Source organism: Podarcis vaucheri (genome assembly GCF_965113315.1).
Source record: "Podarcis vaucheri genome assembly, chromosome: 7".
NCBI lineage: Eukaryota > Metazoa > Chordata > Lepidosauria > Squamata > Lacertidae > Podarcis > Podarcis vaucheri.
This window is the reverse complement of record NC_138765.1, coordinates 78,816,667-78,833,156: the sequence shown is the minus strand read 5'-3', so window position 1 is coordinate 78,833,156 and position 16,490 is coordinate 78,816,667. Positions and strand designations below refer to the sequence as shown.

The window sequence follows — 16,490 nt, the reverse complement described above, 5'->3', positions numbered from 1 at the left end:
TCTTCATGAATCCCCAAGATTCCCCACCCCCCACTTTTAGCCCCGCATAATTTTCTAAAAGCAGTAGCAGGAGGTTGAAGAGCTCTGGGCTTCCTGGGCCAATCAAAGGAAGCTTCTTACATTGAACAGCAGATGTTCTGCTGCTGAACCACCAAACACACCAAACACAGCAGCACATGCATGTCATTCCGGGCACATGATTTTATACACACATATGCTCAAGAGTGCCAGAGGCATGTTCACAATGGCAATTTCTGACTTGTGTGGCCTGGTCCCTCTGGCTTTCTCTTCCTTGTTTCTAGAGGTTATGTAACTTAAATCCCTTTGACAAGATCAGACAGTTCCCTGTTTGAAGTTCCCTTGCTGGGTGTTTTCAGAAATTTGACCTAGGGTACTTGCAGGCAGCCTGTTTATTGAGCATTCATTCTGATCTGTTTGCAGTGAAATTATACGACACTGGCTATTTCATGAGCATTCATTCCAATTTGTTTGCAAGGGCCTTAGATGACCATTGCATCAAAGCAAGAGTTATGCCATGCTCCCTAGCACATTTCTCCATCACTTTCCTTACCACAGAAAGTCCAGTACAGTGGTACCTCGGGTTAAGAACTTAATTCATTCTGGAGGTCCGTTCTTAACCTGAAACGTTCTTAACCTGAAGCACCACTTTAGTTAATGGGACCTCCCACTGCCACCTGATTTCTGTTCTCATCCTGAAGCAAAGTTATTAACCTGAGGTACTATTTCTGGGTTAGCGGAGTCTGTAACCTGAAGCATCTGTAACCCGAGGTATCACTGTATTTGGGGGAAATGAGCTTGTTGTGCAATACCTCCCCATCAGCTGTACAGTGGTGCCCCGCAAGACGAATGCCTCGCAAGACGGAAAACTCGCTAGACGAAAGAGTTTTCTGTTTTGGAGGTGCTTCGCAAAACAAATTTCCTATGGGCTTGCTTTGCAAGACGACAATGTCTTGCGAGTTCCTGCTGTTTTTTTCCCCTCCCCCCCCCTTTTCTAAGCCACTAAGCCGCTTATCAGCTGATCCTATCAGCAGATAAGCCGCTAAAAGCCGCTAATAGCGCTAATCCGCCGCTAATCAGTCAATGGGCTTGCTTCGAAAGACAAAAAAACCGCTAGACGAAGAGAATCACAGAACGGATTCTTTTCGTCTTGCAAGGCACCACTGTAATTGGGTCTCCTGGATTTGCTGGTATGTGGTGTAGTGGTGTGTTGGCTTAGGGCCTGGAAGACCAGGATTACTCAGTGACTTTGGGTCAGTCATAGTATCTCAGCCTAACTTAATTCACTGATTGTTATGGGAAGGAGGCAAACAGGACCTGAACACAAGCACATTCTTCCCTTTTGTGGTTTCCAGCAACTTTGGAGGAGAGCAATAGCCATCAGTAGCCCTCTCCATGAATTTATCTAATCCTCTTTGAAAGTTACTTAGTTTGGAGACCAACATTGTCTCCTGTAGGAGCGAGTTCCATGGTTTAACTGCACTGTGTTAAGGGTGTAGCTAGCATCATCACTGCAGCACCTTTCAAGTCCCAAGATGATGAGTGATGGCTAATCTTCTTTGTTTTGTTTATTTTCATATTAATAGCTACAAAAGAAGAGCAGATAAAAACATGTATGGACATTCTCTTTCCCCTTCCCTCAGTTGTTTTTAGTGGTTTCAAAAGTGCCCTGCTCTACCAAGTACTAAGCCAGCAGAGGTTAAGAGCTTTTCCAGTTCTACTGGTCCTGAATGCTGGGAGTGAGCTTTCTGGTAAAAGTTCAGTACTAGGTGAAGACCTCAGGCTCGTGATACCAGATGTATTTTTACTTATTTAAATTAATTCATTTGTTACATTTATATTCCATGGTTTCTCCAAGGACGTCAACCTGGTATAGACAGTTCTTTCCCTCCCCACCCCATCTAATTGGCCACTGTAGATTAGGATGCTGCCAGACTAGATGAGCCATTGGCCTGACTAGCAGGCTCTGCTTATGTCTCATGGCTATTTAAGGTAGGGCTGGGCAGGCTAGCAGGATAGACTTAGTTTCTTGATATAGAGGAGGGGGAATCTGGTGCCCTTTCAGAGTCATTGTGCATTCAAGCCCCGGATAATAAATTACAGGATACACCTGCAAACAAACAAAACCACCAATTGGGAGGGGCCCAAATAGCCTCTTGCAAGAGGAGGTAAAAAAAGACACATGGAGCTGAAATTTGTTTAATCCACTGGCTTTTTAATCTTTATTTTTTTTCACCTCGTTCACTAACAGTTCAGTGGTGCAAGGTTACCATACACGGAGTTAGATATTGTTATCTGCATTGCACACCTAAAGGCTATACAGCAAGATGGATCAGAATTAGTACAAATACATGAACTATATTTACATTTTGTATACCCAAGCTCCGAACATCAGATATATTTACAAAATAAAACATGGGAAGGAACAGAAAAAGACAAAACGAAGTCAGTTAATAAAAAAAAGTACAGTGTTGTGAATGTATTCCTTTCAACCAGGGAAAGACTGATTTTTAATTTAAAAAATGAAAGAGAAGGGGTAAGGGATCGGTTCCAGAAAGCCACCTATGTTGTGCAGGTGACTGTGGTTGGTGGAGGGGTGGTCTGTGTTGACGAGGCGCATGTTTGTCTGTGGGCATCGGGAAGAAGGAACCACTTAAACATACAAATGCCCAATGAGAAAGACGTGTATGCGGAAAGCACATGGAATTTAGGTTGTCAATAAATAGGGGGAAGGAAAACAACACACAAGAACAGTTCTGGGTGGGATGAGCACATGTAATCTTCTCTAGCTTTAGCAGACGTCACTCAGAGCCTCCCTGGATGAGGGCCACGAATCAGCCATATAGAAGGCAGAACAACTGCTCCCCTTTCTCCAAGAGACACGGGCTGTCCCTCTTGCTCAACAACAACAAAAAAGGGTACAGGCTTTAAAACGAACACCAGCACAACCACAAGACTTCTTTCAAGTATTATCAGACTGGTCATCAGTGGCTGCACTTCAAACTCACAAATGGCCTCCTGAACCAAAGAAATTAAACATCTGCTTCTGCCCCACCCCCCACCAATGGCTGATGTTTCTAGTATAAGGAAGCACAAATCTGGATACATTCCTGTGACGTCAGAAGGACTGACGGGTCCGTGGACTTGGGGAGGAGGGCGAGGGTGAAGGTGAAGTGAGCCATCGTGGAGTAATGCGATACCCACATGCACGAGGTGAAGTCCAGTTTCACATACATTCACACAAAAAAACCTCAGAGCAGCAAAAAGATTAGTTTTATTCCCGTTCTTTTAAAGCAGCATGTTAAAAAGAAACAAAACCAAGAGAATGACAAAAATCCAGCCAGCTGTTAATGCAGAGGAGGACTGTACCACTTGATGCATAGGCAGTAATAGACAGTATTAAGTGACAGCAGAACATGCCAAGGGGAAGATCAGCCCAGAGGATGTCCTGCTTTTAGTGTGCAATAAACTACAGATGCATAAATACACATTACTTTATATATACTTTAAAAACAAAAACAAATTAAATATTCCTTGTAAATTATTAGACAGTAAAGCAGCAGCGAATAAAGTCTTTGCTTTGAAATGCCCTAAGGGGGATTTGTGGGAGGGGTGTTTGGAGAAACCTTCCCACAGGTTTGGAGCCTGACACCCCCTCTCCCTTCCCTAACATCCTGAATGGGGACACTGGCCTGAAAGGTTAAAGTGCATTGCTTCAAACAAAAACCCATATTAAAAGGTTCAGAAGGTTATGATTCAACTAATATATATATATATATGACTCAAGTTCCAACATTACGGCTCCCAGTGTGGTCAGTTTTTGCTTTCATTAGGGGGAAAAAATGTTTATTTGACTGAGAAAAGTGGAAATCCCACCAGGAGGTGCAAAAGGTGATCTCAAAGCTTGTTCTATGTTTGCAGCCCCATGCTCTGTGGGTTGGCTGGCCCATGGCATGGGGCAGAGCCTCCAGAAGGTAGGCAGGTCCTAAGAGCTGGCTGACTCTAGGACTGGGACAGTGAACAGCGCTTTGGCACCTCTCTGGTTGGATTCTCACCCTCTCCTTTCGCCATAGTTCACATTCTTTCCTGGAATTTGGAAAACTTGGGACCAAATTTAAGATGTAAGGGGAAACATTTCATTTCTGTTTGCTTGGGGGACATCTGGCCAAGAGGAACTATTTTATAATGGGCAAGGGACTGCTCACAGTGCCTGACCAGGGACTGGCTGTGAAAAGAAAAAAATAGCAATTTTGTGTCACTTTGTTTCCAAAGCAGATTATAGCTCTGCTCTTGTAATGGCCAATGCAGCAGTGGCTTAGAATAGATGTTTGCCCTCTTGCCGACCTGAGCTACATATATAAACCAACCTAAGCTGACCTAGTAGACATATGACCTTTACATAAGACACTACAATTCCCAGCTTATGAGTATGCTATGACACACCTGGTTTCCATTACCATCCACTTGCTCTTCCTGCTTAAGAAGAGCCCCTTAATGCTTATATATAACCCCTGTATTTATAGTCCACCCATAGTGGCCTCCTTCCCAAAGCAAAGACTTTGCAGGCTAGTTTTGTTCCGAGTTTAAACAATAAAAAAATACATTAAAAAGTTATCTTAGTGTACACATAATATTTCCAGGAAATGTCCTCCCAGGGGGGTGTTTCCTGGTTCCACACAGTTCGCCCCACTTTTGTCAGAGGCAGCAGATATGGCAACTTAGCACCCCACATAAAACCTTTTAAGTCCATCGTTAAAACCATCACACAATCGGCTTAGCTCCTGAACCAGCAGCCTCGATCGATGCGCACACACGGTGGCAGTGAGGAGTGTGTCCGTTGTATGAGGAACGTTAATCACTATGCTGAGACTTACATAATCAGAGTACATTGAACAAACAGACCCCATGCCATGATCTGGGCCTCCAAGGATGGTCCCTTTTTTCCCTGCACAGAGGTTGTACACAAGACCCACAGAAAGTGTCAGGAGGAGTTCCATCCTGAGCACTTAGTTATATGAGAGAGAGAAAGAGAGGAGGGTAATGTTAAAGAGAGCCCCTTCTGTCCTGGCGCTGCACCACTGCTCACTCCCTGATGTCACACGGCAAAGCCAAAACATTTTTCCCCCCACCCCCAAAAAATAATGCAGCGAGGTTGCTCTGTTGTTGAAAAAAATCCTATGGTGCTTAAAGCCTGCATGTCTCTGTTCAGTACTGTGGTTTGTAGGTAAACGCCCTCCCTGAGCTGACCCCCAACTAGATGGCTTTTATAAGCTGCATAAAAAAAATGCCAACATGCAAATTTGGTTCCTCTGAACCACAAGGTTGAAATTGCTCTTTAAATCACCTCCTTGATCACAGTGAGCCACAGGAGTAAAAGCCAGCTTGGAAAGGAGAAAGAGGAGGGCAAAGATGGCCTCACTGAAGAAAAATCAGCCTAACAACACAAGTTCACCTCACAAGAAAGAGAAACTTAGAATCTTAGTGGGGAGCTCAAGAAGGGCTTGATTGTGGTTCTTACATACAGAGCATGAGGTCTGCCTGCACAGCTCCAGACTTCAGACACAGGCCTGCAAGATGGAATGCTCCTCCATGTAAAATAATTCCAAGCATGCCAAAAGCTAGCATGTCAGGGAAAAGGGTTAGAATATTCTGGTTTTCTATGTTCAGGGAACTATTTTGATAGGCGCAAGCATCTATTTGTGCAGGGCCCCAGCTTGTGATCTCAAGTGGCACAGCCCCAAACACTAGTTAAAAATCTCACCCGGTGTTCCCACAAAACTAGAGCTAAGAGACATCTAGAACAAGAGCATTTATGTAGGGAGACCTAGAACCCAGTATACGTAGGTGAGACTGAATGCTTCATGCCAGCATAAAGTGAACGTACCTTGGCTACCAAATTGCCCAAAATGTTTACAATCTTCAGAGTGAAGGGAAGAGTTCCAGAGTGGGACATTTGTTCCTAAATTAAAAACCTCTCCTACTCAGACACACAAAATGATTAAAAAGGGAAAGCATGTAAACAGGTTTGTTAGTTCAGATTATATGTTTTGTATACAGCAGAAAGCAGAGGTGTAGGGAGCTCGTTTTGTTTCAATCGTCTTCCTGAAGCACAAGGACCCCAATACAGCTCTTTTGCTCACATCTCAGCCTTTGCCAACCTGGTGCCCTCCATATGTTTTGGACAACTCCCATCAGCCCTGTGCTAGCTGGTAGAAGTTGGCATCCAAAACATCCGGAGAGCACCAGGCTGGCAAAGGTTATCTTGATTTGGCTTTTTTTTTAAAAAAAAGGGCATAATGATTTGGGTTTTTTAAAAGAGTCTATTTATTTATTTACTTATTTGTTGGGGGGGGGGCTGGTGGGTTTTAAAGCAATACCCCACAAAAGCCAAGTTTTTGCAAAGTTTAAAAAAACTCTTCTTCCAAGAGGATACGACCACACTGAATCCCAATTTTCAAAGCCCTTGTCCTGTTCTTAAAGGAGCCATCAGAGATATCCTGCATAGATCTGACTAAGAGGAAAGTGGAAGGTGGGGAGTGGGGGAAGGTTTAACCTTTTGGAGATTTGGTGCACAGCTAAGCTGTGCCTTTCTGGACCCTTCTGGAGAGACACAGAAGGGAAAATGGGGGTGGCCGGAAGCATTCTGCTGCCTGAAGCAAAGGACAACTCGCTCCATATTTCCTATGTGCAGAAGCTGGGGATTGTAGGTGTCGTTCATGGTGCCTGAGGGAAGTAGGGCAGCAGAGCAGCCCACATGGGCACAAACCCAGAGCTCTGTCCTCTCTGTTAACCTAACTGCCACTGCCTCATCCCCACCAAAAACCACCTGCCTGTGAAGGTCAAATTGCTCTGCCTAACGACAGGACCAGCCTCACATTATTGAAGAACTCTGGCACAGAAGGGACCAGCATTGGCCAAGCTGGATTTTCGCAGCTCAGCCAGCTATCTTTGGGCCTGTGACACATGTGCTCAGGCCAATGGGGGCCCATCTCAGCACACAGCAAGACCACAAGGGCAGGAACCATCAATCTCAATCTCCCCGTGCAATGCACGATTTTTGCACGTGGTCACTGAAGGCATCTGAAAGGCAGTTTCATTCATTTGCTTGCATTGAGTGACGCACAGGCCAAGGGGAAGAAAGCAGAGCCTGGTGTACTCCCAAAAGTGATGGCTTGGAAAGGCCGGCTCAACCAATAGGCAGAGCGAGGCAGCTGCCTCAGGCAGCCAAAGCTAGAGAGTTGTAAGCATTACAGTTCCATTCAGAACAGACCCATTGAAATCGACTTACTTAATTGTGTCCATTAATTTCAGTGAGTCTACTCTGAGTAGGACTAACATTGGATGCAATCAACTGGGGGCAGGAAGTGGCGGAGATGTATTGGGGGAACAGAGCCGTGTGTGTGTGTGTGTGCTTGCCATGTAGCCTGTTACTTGCCCTCTAAGCTAGCTTGCTGCCAGCAGATGCAATGGCCTGGTCCTGCCAACACTGAAGAAAGATTCAAGTTGGCTTCTGAATGTGGAATGGTTGGGGGGCAGGGATGGACAAAATGTCTTGGGTCAGTCCTGTCTGGCTGTAGCAGGTTCCCCATTTATGACATGGGCAAAAGTGGTGGTCACTTCGTGAGCTGTGAGGCATGGAGGCGGCCCTGAAATCTAAAAATTAAAAGTAGCAAGTTTTAAAAGCCAAAGTAGGCAGGGTGGGAAAGTGGTCCAAATTTGCCAGCAAGTCTGCTTTCACAAAAGGAGATTTGAAATATCTTGGTCGCACTCCAGGTGTGACCAGGGGGTGGACAAAGAGCTGCATTCGCCCATGTGCAGAGGACCTCGCCTTGAAAGCAGCAGCAGTGCAGAGACTTCCAAAACAAAAGAAAAGTATTCCAGACAGAGACAAACACATCACAGAGTAGCACAAAGTCAATTGGAATGAAGAAAAAGGGCATCCAGAGAAACAAAAAAGGGGGTGTCCCTTCTTTTTTTTGCCCAAAAAAGTCGTGCATATAAATTGGAAAGTCACCACCAACACTCCCCTCCCCCTTGTTACTTTCTTCAGTTTGGCCACATGCTACTAATAATATTTTCAGCACAGGTATGTGCATGGGGAGGGGTGATAAAAATATGGTGGTGGGGTTTAGAATAGCTGGAGAAAGTGCTGAAGGGAGGATGGGGGGTGGGGGGGTGGGGAGAGACAGCGAGAGAGACGAGGAATGTTAAAGCCACAGGGTTGCATACAAGGAGAGAGAGAGAAATTCAAGAATCACAGAGAAATGAGAGGTAACGCTTTATCTATATCAGAAGGCGTGTTAAGAGATTTGGGCTGGGGAACCGGGTGAGAACCCCACAAAGACTCAATATTTCAGCTGTCCTGAGCGTCTTCGGGCAAGTTTGGACCTGTGTGGGAGAAAGGAGGAGCAAATAAGCAAGACTGCAGCTCTTTCTAGCACTCATTTTTATACCCTCTTTTCTCACTGTGGGAACAAGGAATCTGAGGGTTGGGGGGCCACATATGGATCTACCCGGCCCTCAGCATTCCCTGCAGACCACATCCCACCTCCTGGCCACACCACTCACTGCCCCGCCCTGCACCCTTGTCAAGGGATTTTGCCTGGCTGGAATATGTCCTTGAACTCTGATCACACCTCTTGTTTGCCTGGATGGAGCTGTGCCTGTGGATGGAAACCTCAGAATTTTCTGTCACTGGAATGTAACCCAAGAGTCACAGTTCCACCCATTTTTGCCTGGTTCCACCCACCACAGAACGTTACCCACAAGGGAAGGTGGCCCTTGGGCTGAGGAAGGCTCCCCGCCATACCGTATCGTGCCAGCAAGAAGCGGATTGAAGGCATACAGCCAGTCATTCATATCTTTGTCGTTGATGGCCTGGAGGAGGACTCCACGGTGCCTCGTGCAGACGGCAAAGGTGTTGGGTGTCTAGAATCACAAAGGCAAGCAGTCGCTCAACAAATCCTCAAAAGCCCTTAAAGCAGCTATTTGATACCCGGTTTGCAAAGGGATCAGGTAAGGGCAGCATCTTTGTCTCCCAGTGGCCAGGATTTGGGTGGATTAAATGGCTCTGCCAAAACAAATCCTTTCTGATAGGTGTTGGAGAGTGTGTGTGAGGGGGTATAGCACCCTCATGGCCTTATCACCCCAATTTGATTTAGGAAAAAGGAGTACAGAAACATCTGCTACTGCATTCTTGTAGCACATGTGGGGATTGCAATAAAAAGTTGCAGTGTAGAGTGCCAACCAACCAGCCATGCTATCTTTTGAGATATTCCATTCCCTCTTCCCCCTGGGTTTTCTATTCCTTCACCTCTTCCTGAAGACACATAAATGGGAGGAAAGTGGAACTCTTTCCCTTCTCAACCCCATCCTGGCAGATGTAAATGAATGCCTGAAAAGGCCTTTCCCTCTGGGGAGCTGATCTTATCCCTTTCATTAAAGACCCACATCCTATGGGAGGTTTGCAGTGTCCCCACCCTCCATTCAACTGACCTTCACCATGGCCTCTTGATCTTCACTGTACTCCACCTGAGCCGTGGAGAGGTTGAGAATCCCTCTTTCAATGGGGTCCTTGTCACTGTTGTAAATGAAGACGTAGGGGCGCCGGACCACCACAAAGTGCTTGGCCCACGATGGGGAGAGCGGCTCCTTGAAGTTCAGGTAGCCTTTCTTGGAGACCACAGAGCTAGAAAGAAATGGCAAAGAGGAAAGCATTCAAGGACACGGAGCTGGCTTGAGATGGGCTCCAAGAGGCCCCAGGCGCTGCAGTGAATCCACTGCTCACAGACCAAGAGGGCCAGATGGTTCCTTCTAGACTCCTTGGCAAAGTTCAGCAACGTTTTCTCCTGCCTACACCCATTCTCCAAGCACCTTCATTTGAAAATGAAGTGCAGCAACTGGGCCAAGGCATGAACACCATCCTGAAACAGCCAGCAGAGCCATCACTATTTTGAACAGGGGTGGGGAACCTACGTGGCCCTCCCAGTGTTGCTGAGCTACAACTACCAACATCTCTGAACCTTGGCCATCACCCAGGAGGGCACAGCCTCAATTTAAGCCATGCATTCTCACCCAGGCTTACCTTCAAGCCATTCAAAGTGGCTGGACTTCGGCAATGTCAGATCAGGGATGGGGAAACCTGTGACCCTGCAGGTGTTCATTGGATTTTAATGCCCACCAGCCCTAGACAGCGCGGGCCAGATTGCTAGGGGTGATGGGAAGTGCAGTCCAAGAACACCAGGAGGGCCTGAGTTCCCCCACCTGCATGTTAAATGAAGCTGCCTGACACTAACTCAAGAATGCTGAGTCTACCTAGCCCAGGAGTGTTAGTGCTCAATGGCAGCAGCTCTCCAAGGCCTGAGGCAGAGAACATCCCTTTTCGGTGGTGGTTTCCCAGTTATGGAAGACCCTCCCTAGTGAGGTACAGTGGTGCCTCGCAAGACGAAATTAATTGGTTCCGCAAGTTTTTTCTTCTTGCGAGTTTTTCGTCTTGCGAAGCACGGTTTCCCATAGGAATGCATTAAAAATCAATTAATGCGTTCCTAGGGAAACCGCTTGCCAGGCTGGCGGTGCGGAGAAGGGCTTTTCTCCGCACCGCAAGCCTTCAGGACAGGTACGGGAACAGAGGGGAAGGCGCGCAGCGCTTTCCCTCTGTTCCCGGGGCTTGCGTGGGAGGAGGGTTTTTCCTCCCCACCGCCAACATTCAGAACAGCATTCTGAATGTTGGCGGTGGGAAGGAAAACCCTCCTCCCACCCCAAGTCTTCAGGAAAGCCATCCGATGCCGGGTGGCGGGAGAAGGTGTCCCCCCCGGCATCGGAGCTTTGTTCCGATGCCGGGTGGCGGGAGAAGGTGTCCCCCCCCCCGGCATCGGAGCTTCGTTCCGATGCCGCGCGGCGGGAGGAGGCGTTCCCCCCCCCGCCGCCCGGCATCGGAGCTTCGTTCCGGTGCCGCGCGGCAGGAGGAGGCGTTCCCCCCCCCGCCGCCCGGCATCGGAGCTTCGTTCCGATGCCGCGCGGCGGGAGGAGGCGGTCCCCCCCCCGCCGCCCGGCATCGGAGCTTCGTTCCGATGCCGCGCGGCGGGAGGAGGCGTTCCCCCCCGCCGCCCGGCATCGGAGCTTCGTTCCGGTGCCGCGCGGCGGGAGGAGGCGTTCCCCCTCCCCCGCCCGGCATCGGAGCTTCGTTCCGGTGCTGTGCGGCGGGAGGAGGCCTTCCCCCTCCCCCGCCCGGCATCGGAGCTTCGTTCCGGTGCCGCGCGGCGGGAGGAGGCGTTCCCCCCCGCCGCCCGGCATCGGAACTTCGTTCCGGTGCCGCGCGGCGGGAGGAGGCGTTCCCCCCCGCCGCCCGGCATCGGAGCTTCGTTCCGATGCCGCGCGGCGGGAGGAGGCGTTCCCCCCCCGCCGCCCGGCATCGGAGCTTCGTTCCGATGCCGCGCGGCGGGGGGAGGCGTTCCCCCTCCCCCGCCCGGCATCGGTGCTTCGTTCCGGTGCCGCGCGGCAGGAGGAGGCGTCCCCCCCCGCCGCCTGGCATCGGAGCTTCGTTCCGAAGCCGGCAGCGGGAGGAGGTCCGAGGACAGTGGGGAAGACGCGCTGCGCTTCCCCGCTGTCCCTGAGATTTCCCTATGGGCTGTCGTCTTGCGAAGCAAGCCCATAGGGAAATTCGTTTTGCGAAGCGCCTCCGAAACGGAAAACCCTTTCGTCTAGCGGGTTTTCCGTCTTGCGAGGCGTTCGTCTTGCGGGGTACCACTGTATAGCTGTCTCCATTGTTATTCACTTTCAGGAGGAATCTGAAAGCATTCCTGTTTACCCAGGTAGCAAGAGAATTCTTGTGGCAGATCAATGGATGGAAGGATGTCTTTGTTTGTAGTTACTTTTAGAATTTTTAAAACTGTAACTGCTTTTAGATGTTTTTAATCATAATTGGTTTCAGAATGTTTAAATCTGTTTTAGAATGCTTTCCGTTGCTTTTAAATTGTGTCTCTTTTTGCCACCCTGGGCTACTAGGGGAGGAAGGAAGGGCAATCACTCTATCAATCTAATACTCATCTTGACTGCAAATCCCATTGACATATATGGATACAAATTGCACACACAGATATATGTGCACATACACACACCCCAGTGCTAAAAGGGTAGCTGTTGCTTTACTCTTGGCTCTGGAACATGTGTTGGGTTTTTATTTTTTAGCAGCTACTGCAGTGTGAATGTCTCACCCAGGCCTGATTTCCTCAATATCTGGAACAAGGTTCAGGAACTCATTTTTGCCTGCTCTCGCCAGGTAAGAGGCTTCAATGGGTGGCATCAGCTGGAAGGGTGGCTCCCCCTCTGGGCCAGGGCTGGAGGCTCGAGAATTTGCTTCTGGGGTCCTTTTGTTAATTAAGACAGAAACACAAATGGTTGTCATTCAAAGCAAGGAGCTGGAAAGGCAGAAGAATCAAAGAAATCAGCTTAATTCAGGCACTGGTCTGGTTGGCTTGTATTGCCAAACCACTAGGTTTATATGTATAAGCCTCTCCCGTCTCTTCTGCAAAAAGACTGGGAGCATCTGCTTCTATTCAAGACACTAATCTACATGGGAATGAAAAGCAGAAAGAAAATAATGACATAAAAGCAGCAGTATGGGCATGATCAGATAAGCTAGCTCCACCTCTTGAGCAGCTGCCCAAAGATAGCCGGTTACCTAGTTGCATAGGAAGGTGCCTTACACTAAGCCTGACCAATGGTCTATCTAGCTCAGGACTGTCTGCACTGACTGGCAGAGACTCTCCAGGGCTTCACTCAAGGTGCTCTTCCCAACCCTACTAGGAGATGTCATTGGGGACTGCACCTGGAACCTTCTGCATGCAAAACCAATGCTCTATCACTGAGGTCTGGCCATTTCCCTAGCAATTCAAGGACCCCCCGCCCCGAGGCCCTAGCATTGCCCAATGCCTGGATGTACCAGGACTAGCAGAGGGAAAGTAATGACCAGTGGGAAAGAGTGAAATAAGTTCACAGACCAGAGGAAAAGCTCAGTAGGCCTGAGGAGGACTGCATTGCCTACTGAGGGACAGAAGCTTAGAAGAAAGAAACAGAAACATCTATCAGCTCATAAGAAGAGCCCTGCTGGATTCGTCCGAAGTCCCATCTAGTCCAGCATGCTGTCCTCACAGTGGCCAACCAGATGCCTCTGGGAAAACCCTCAAGCAGAACTTGAGGGCAATAGCACTTTCCCTACTTGTGGTTCCCAGAAAACTCGGGGGCATCCTGCCTCTGTCAGTGGAGGCAGGACATGTATCACTGGTGGCAACCAACTCACTTTTGATCCACTGAGTTGCATCTTGAGTCAGACAAGGAGGGGCAGGTCGAGGAAGGCGTGAGGGTGGCGCTGCTGAAACTTGATACCGACGGGTCCCGCCCAATTGGAGAGATATCGGACAGCTGGAAGAACACAAGAGGCTGGCGGTGAGCTCTACAGAGCCTGCCAGGATTTTTAAATAAAAGAATAAATGAACAGTACTGCATGGGGTGGTCAAACAGAAAGCCCAAGAAATCTCACAGGATAGGAGGGGTTTTCAAACTCAGTGTTTTGGACACTGCCGTGGGCTTTGTACCTTGTTGGTCAGCTCTTTCTCCCGATCCATCAGGCTTTCAATGTCTGCTGAGTAGTAGTTTGAGCATTTCCACCCCAGTGCTAAATGTCCTGCATTTTTCCTCTTAACGTTTTGCAAACCTACCTTACAATCACTGATGCTGTTGTAGACCTGGTTAAATTCACGGTTGAAAGTGTGAGTAAGAAGCTGCAGGCACTAGAAGAGAAGAAAGAAGCATCTCTGTTAGCACTGGGGACAAAGGAGGAGATGGGAGGCAGCTGGCCTTCAACCTAACCCACAGCTGGGTCTGCTGGGAGGCTGTCTAATGTGGTCTTCCTGCAGTGGTGGCTGGTGGCCCTCAGAATTGGTACAGCACAATGCAGTGAAAGCTACAACAGGTGGACATAGAGTCTATGGCAGGCAGAGCCTCCTTCTAAGCAGATGTAAATAAATAGGAGCTTGCTGAGTTTGGGGGGGGTAGTGCCCAATTAATCCCCAGTGGACCAGCCTCCACTGTCCTGTAGACCAGGAAAAAAAATGTGTGGTCTTGAAAAGATTTTGCAAGAGGGTTCCATGTATTTAATGCCAGACGCTAGCTAACCACATCCATTCACACCCCAGGAGCAAAAATGTTTCAGACCCACATAAGCCTCCAAAGCTGTGTAGCAAGTGGGGCAGCTTGTGTGTTTTGTTGGTTTTAGGTATTCAAAAGTTAGGGGTGGCAACAGGATGTGTAGAAACAAAAGGCTGCTTGCTTGGGTTCAAATTCCCTCCTGAGACAGGATGTTTGTGGGGTAGCCTTGGGTGCTCTCTGGGATTAACCTTCCTCAGAGAAGAAAACCTTGACACCTTCTGGTATTCAACTGCCGCATTGTGGACATGGGCTTTGTACCTTGGTGGCCAGCTCTTTCTCCCGATCCACCAGGCTCTCAATGTCTGCTGAGTCGTAGCCGCTGCTCTCGCTGGGCGTGACAGCACTCTCAAAAGTGGTGGAGGAGATCTGGGAGGAGATGCTGGTGGAGGTGCTGAGGGTCCCGCTGCTGAGGCTGGGGGACAGCGAGTCGCTCAGGGACTTGGGGATGCTGTCACCCAGCCTCTCCCGCAGCAGCAAGAAGTGGCGAGTCTTCTCGACCTGAAGAGCAAGAGAAATGGTATCAGCTGCAGTGGAGAAATTATTGATACGTACACTGATAGATAGTCTAAGATGTATGATAGCCATTTTCAGATATCTAGCTGTCACATGGAGGATGGAGCAAGCAGCTTTTCTCCTGCTCCAGAGGGTAGGACCCAAATCAATGGATTCAAGTTACAAAAAAGGAGATTCTGACTAAACATCAGGAAGAACTTTCTGATGGTAAGAGCTGTTCAATAGTGGAATGGATTCCCTTGGAAGTTGGTGGGCTCTCCTTCCTTGGAGGTTTTTAAGCAGAATTTGGATGGCCATCTGCCCTGGATGCTTTAGGTGAGATTCCTGCATTGCAGGGGATTGAAATAGATGACCTGTGGGATCCCTTCCAACTCTATAATTCTATGATGTTGGGGAAAGGATGATGTAGAAAGAATCAAGACATCTGTGAAGACATGTGAAGGAATTTGCTGACATTGATGGATAGGTTTATGGCCTTGCTCTTCCTCTGTTCCTGTGATGTTACTTATTGCTCTTCTGATAAATTCATTGCCTAAATACCTAATTGTGACCTCTGCCTGTTGACCTAGAAAGCACGCACATGCTTAGATCTGTTAATATGTATGCTTATAGAAGTTGATCTGTCAACAGAGGCCTTTGAATTCATTCCCCAGTGGCTGTTGCTATAACCAAAATAAAGCTGACTTAAACATCACATCTGGTGTGGTTAATTGAAGAAAAGCCATTCCAGTGTCCAAGGTGGTCTTCCTCTCTCTGACTTTTGCATCACAAACTCTTCTTACTTCCCTGCCAAACCACATACAGTGTTTGTTCCAAGGATTCGGGGACTGAGACCCCAAATCAGAACAGCTAAGTAGTAAAGGGAAGCATGTGGAGATTACAAGGCAGCTAGATAAGTAACAGGGAGCTTAACTGGCAGCTTTTGGCCACTACATCTCACGGGTGGGTGGGAAATGACAAAGCCAGGCCTTGCAGAAATCCCAAAGGCTGGTTCTTTTGAGGCCACTGCTCAACACGTACCTCGTGCAACAGCTCCAGCTTCTCCAGCTCCCACTGGTGCTCCAAGATGAGGCTGTCTCCACGGGGCCTCCACCCGGCCAGGTTCTCTTCTCCACGGACATAGGCCACAGAAGTGTCTAGGACTTTCCTCCTCCTCCTCTGCATCCCTGAGCAATGAAATGGCTCAACAGTCACCCAAAGGAATTCATACCAGTGGTCAGGAGCCGACATCGCCACTCCCTGTTCACCCCACAAGCCATACCTCGCGCTCCTGCCAAAACTCTTGGCCATCTCAGTCGTTCCCTTGTTTCCTCCCTGTCATACTCCCACACAATAAATAGCACTACCTGGCTGCAGCTGAACCAGGTGAAACCACAGCCCTCTCTGACGACCTGATAAGGACCAGCTGACATTTGTTTGGCTCCTCCTCTCTCATCAGCAGCCAACAAGGGAGGCCTCCTCTGTTGGCCTGGCTGGGGCCAAGAACCTTACAGCTCCCCCCCCCCCCAGAACTGTCTTACACTGGCCATTCTATCTGGTCATTATATCACTTCATTATGTAACATTATGAAAGTTTGGGCTGCCTCAGTTTACTTATTGTTTTTTTCTCCCTTTTCCACCCTGTCCTTCAGAAGGTTCTAAAAAATGAAAAGTGCCTTTGCAGAATAAACAAATATAGCAAATAAACCAACGAAGATGAATGTGACTGCTTGCACACTTTTATGATAATTTGGAAAGCTGTGCTTTCCTCTTAC

General features: G+C 48.4%; 1 protein-coding gene across 8 annotated transcripts in view; it reads right to left on the bottom strand.

The window, feature by feature from the left end:
• Nucleotides 1-2,212: 2,212 nt before the first annotated feature.
• KIF1B (kinesin family member 1B) overlaps nucleotides 2,213-16,490 on the bottom strand; it is a 134,396-nt gene continuing 120,118 nt past the window's right edge. For all 8 annotated transcript variants that reach the window (XM_082229695.1, XM_082229697.1, XM_082229698.1 and 5 more), the window contains 8 exons: nucleotides 15,757-15,902; nucleotides 14,482-14,721; nucleotides 13,734-13,805; nucleotides 13,316-13,437; nucleotides 12,231-12,383; nucleotides 9,514-9,706; nucleotides 8,828-8,946; nucleotides 2,213-8,406 (listed from right to left, as the gene is read on the bottom strand). In XM_082229695.1, the coding sequence (XP_082085821.1) occupies nucleotides 8,364-8,406; nucleotides 8,828-8,946; nucleotides 9,514-9,706; nucleotides 12,231-12,383; nucleotides 13,316-13,437; nucleotides 13,734-13,805; nucleotides 14,482-14,721; nucleotides 15,757-15,902 (1,088 nt within the window). In that variant the 3' untranslated portion in view covers nucleotides 2,213-8,363. The remainder of the gene's footprint in view (nucleotides 8,407-8,827; nucleotides 8,947-9,513; nucleotides 9,707-12,230; nucleotides 12,384-13,315; nucleotides 13,438-13,733; nucleotides 13,806-14,481; nucleotides 14,722-15,756; nucleotides 15,903-16,490) is intronic.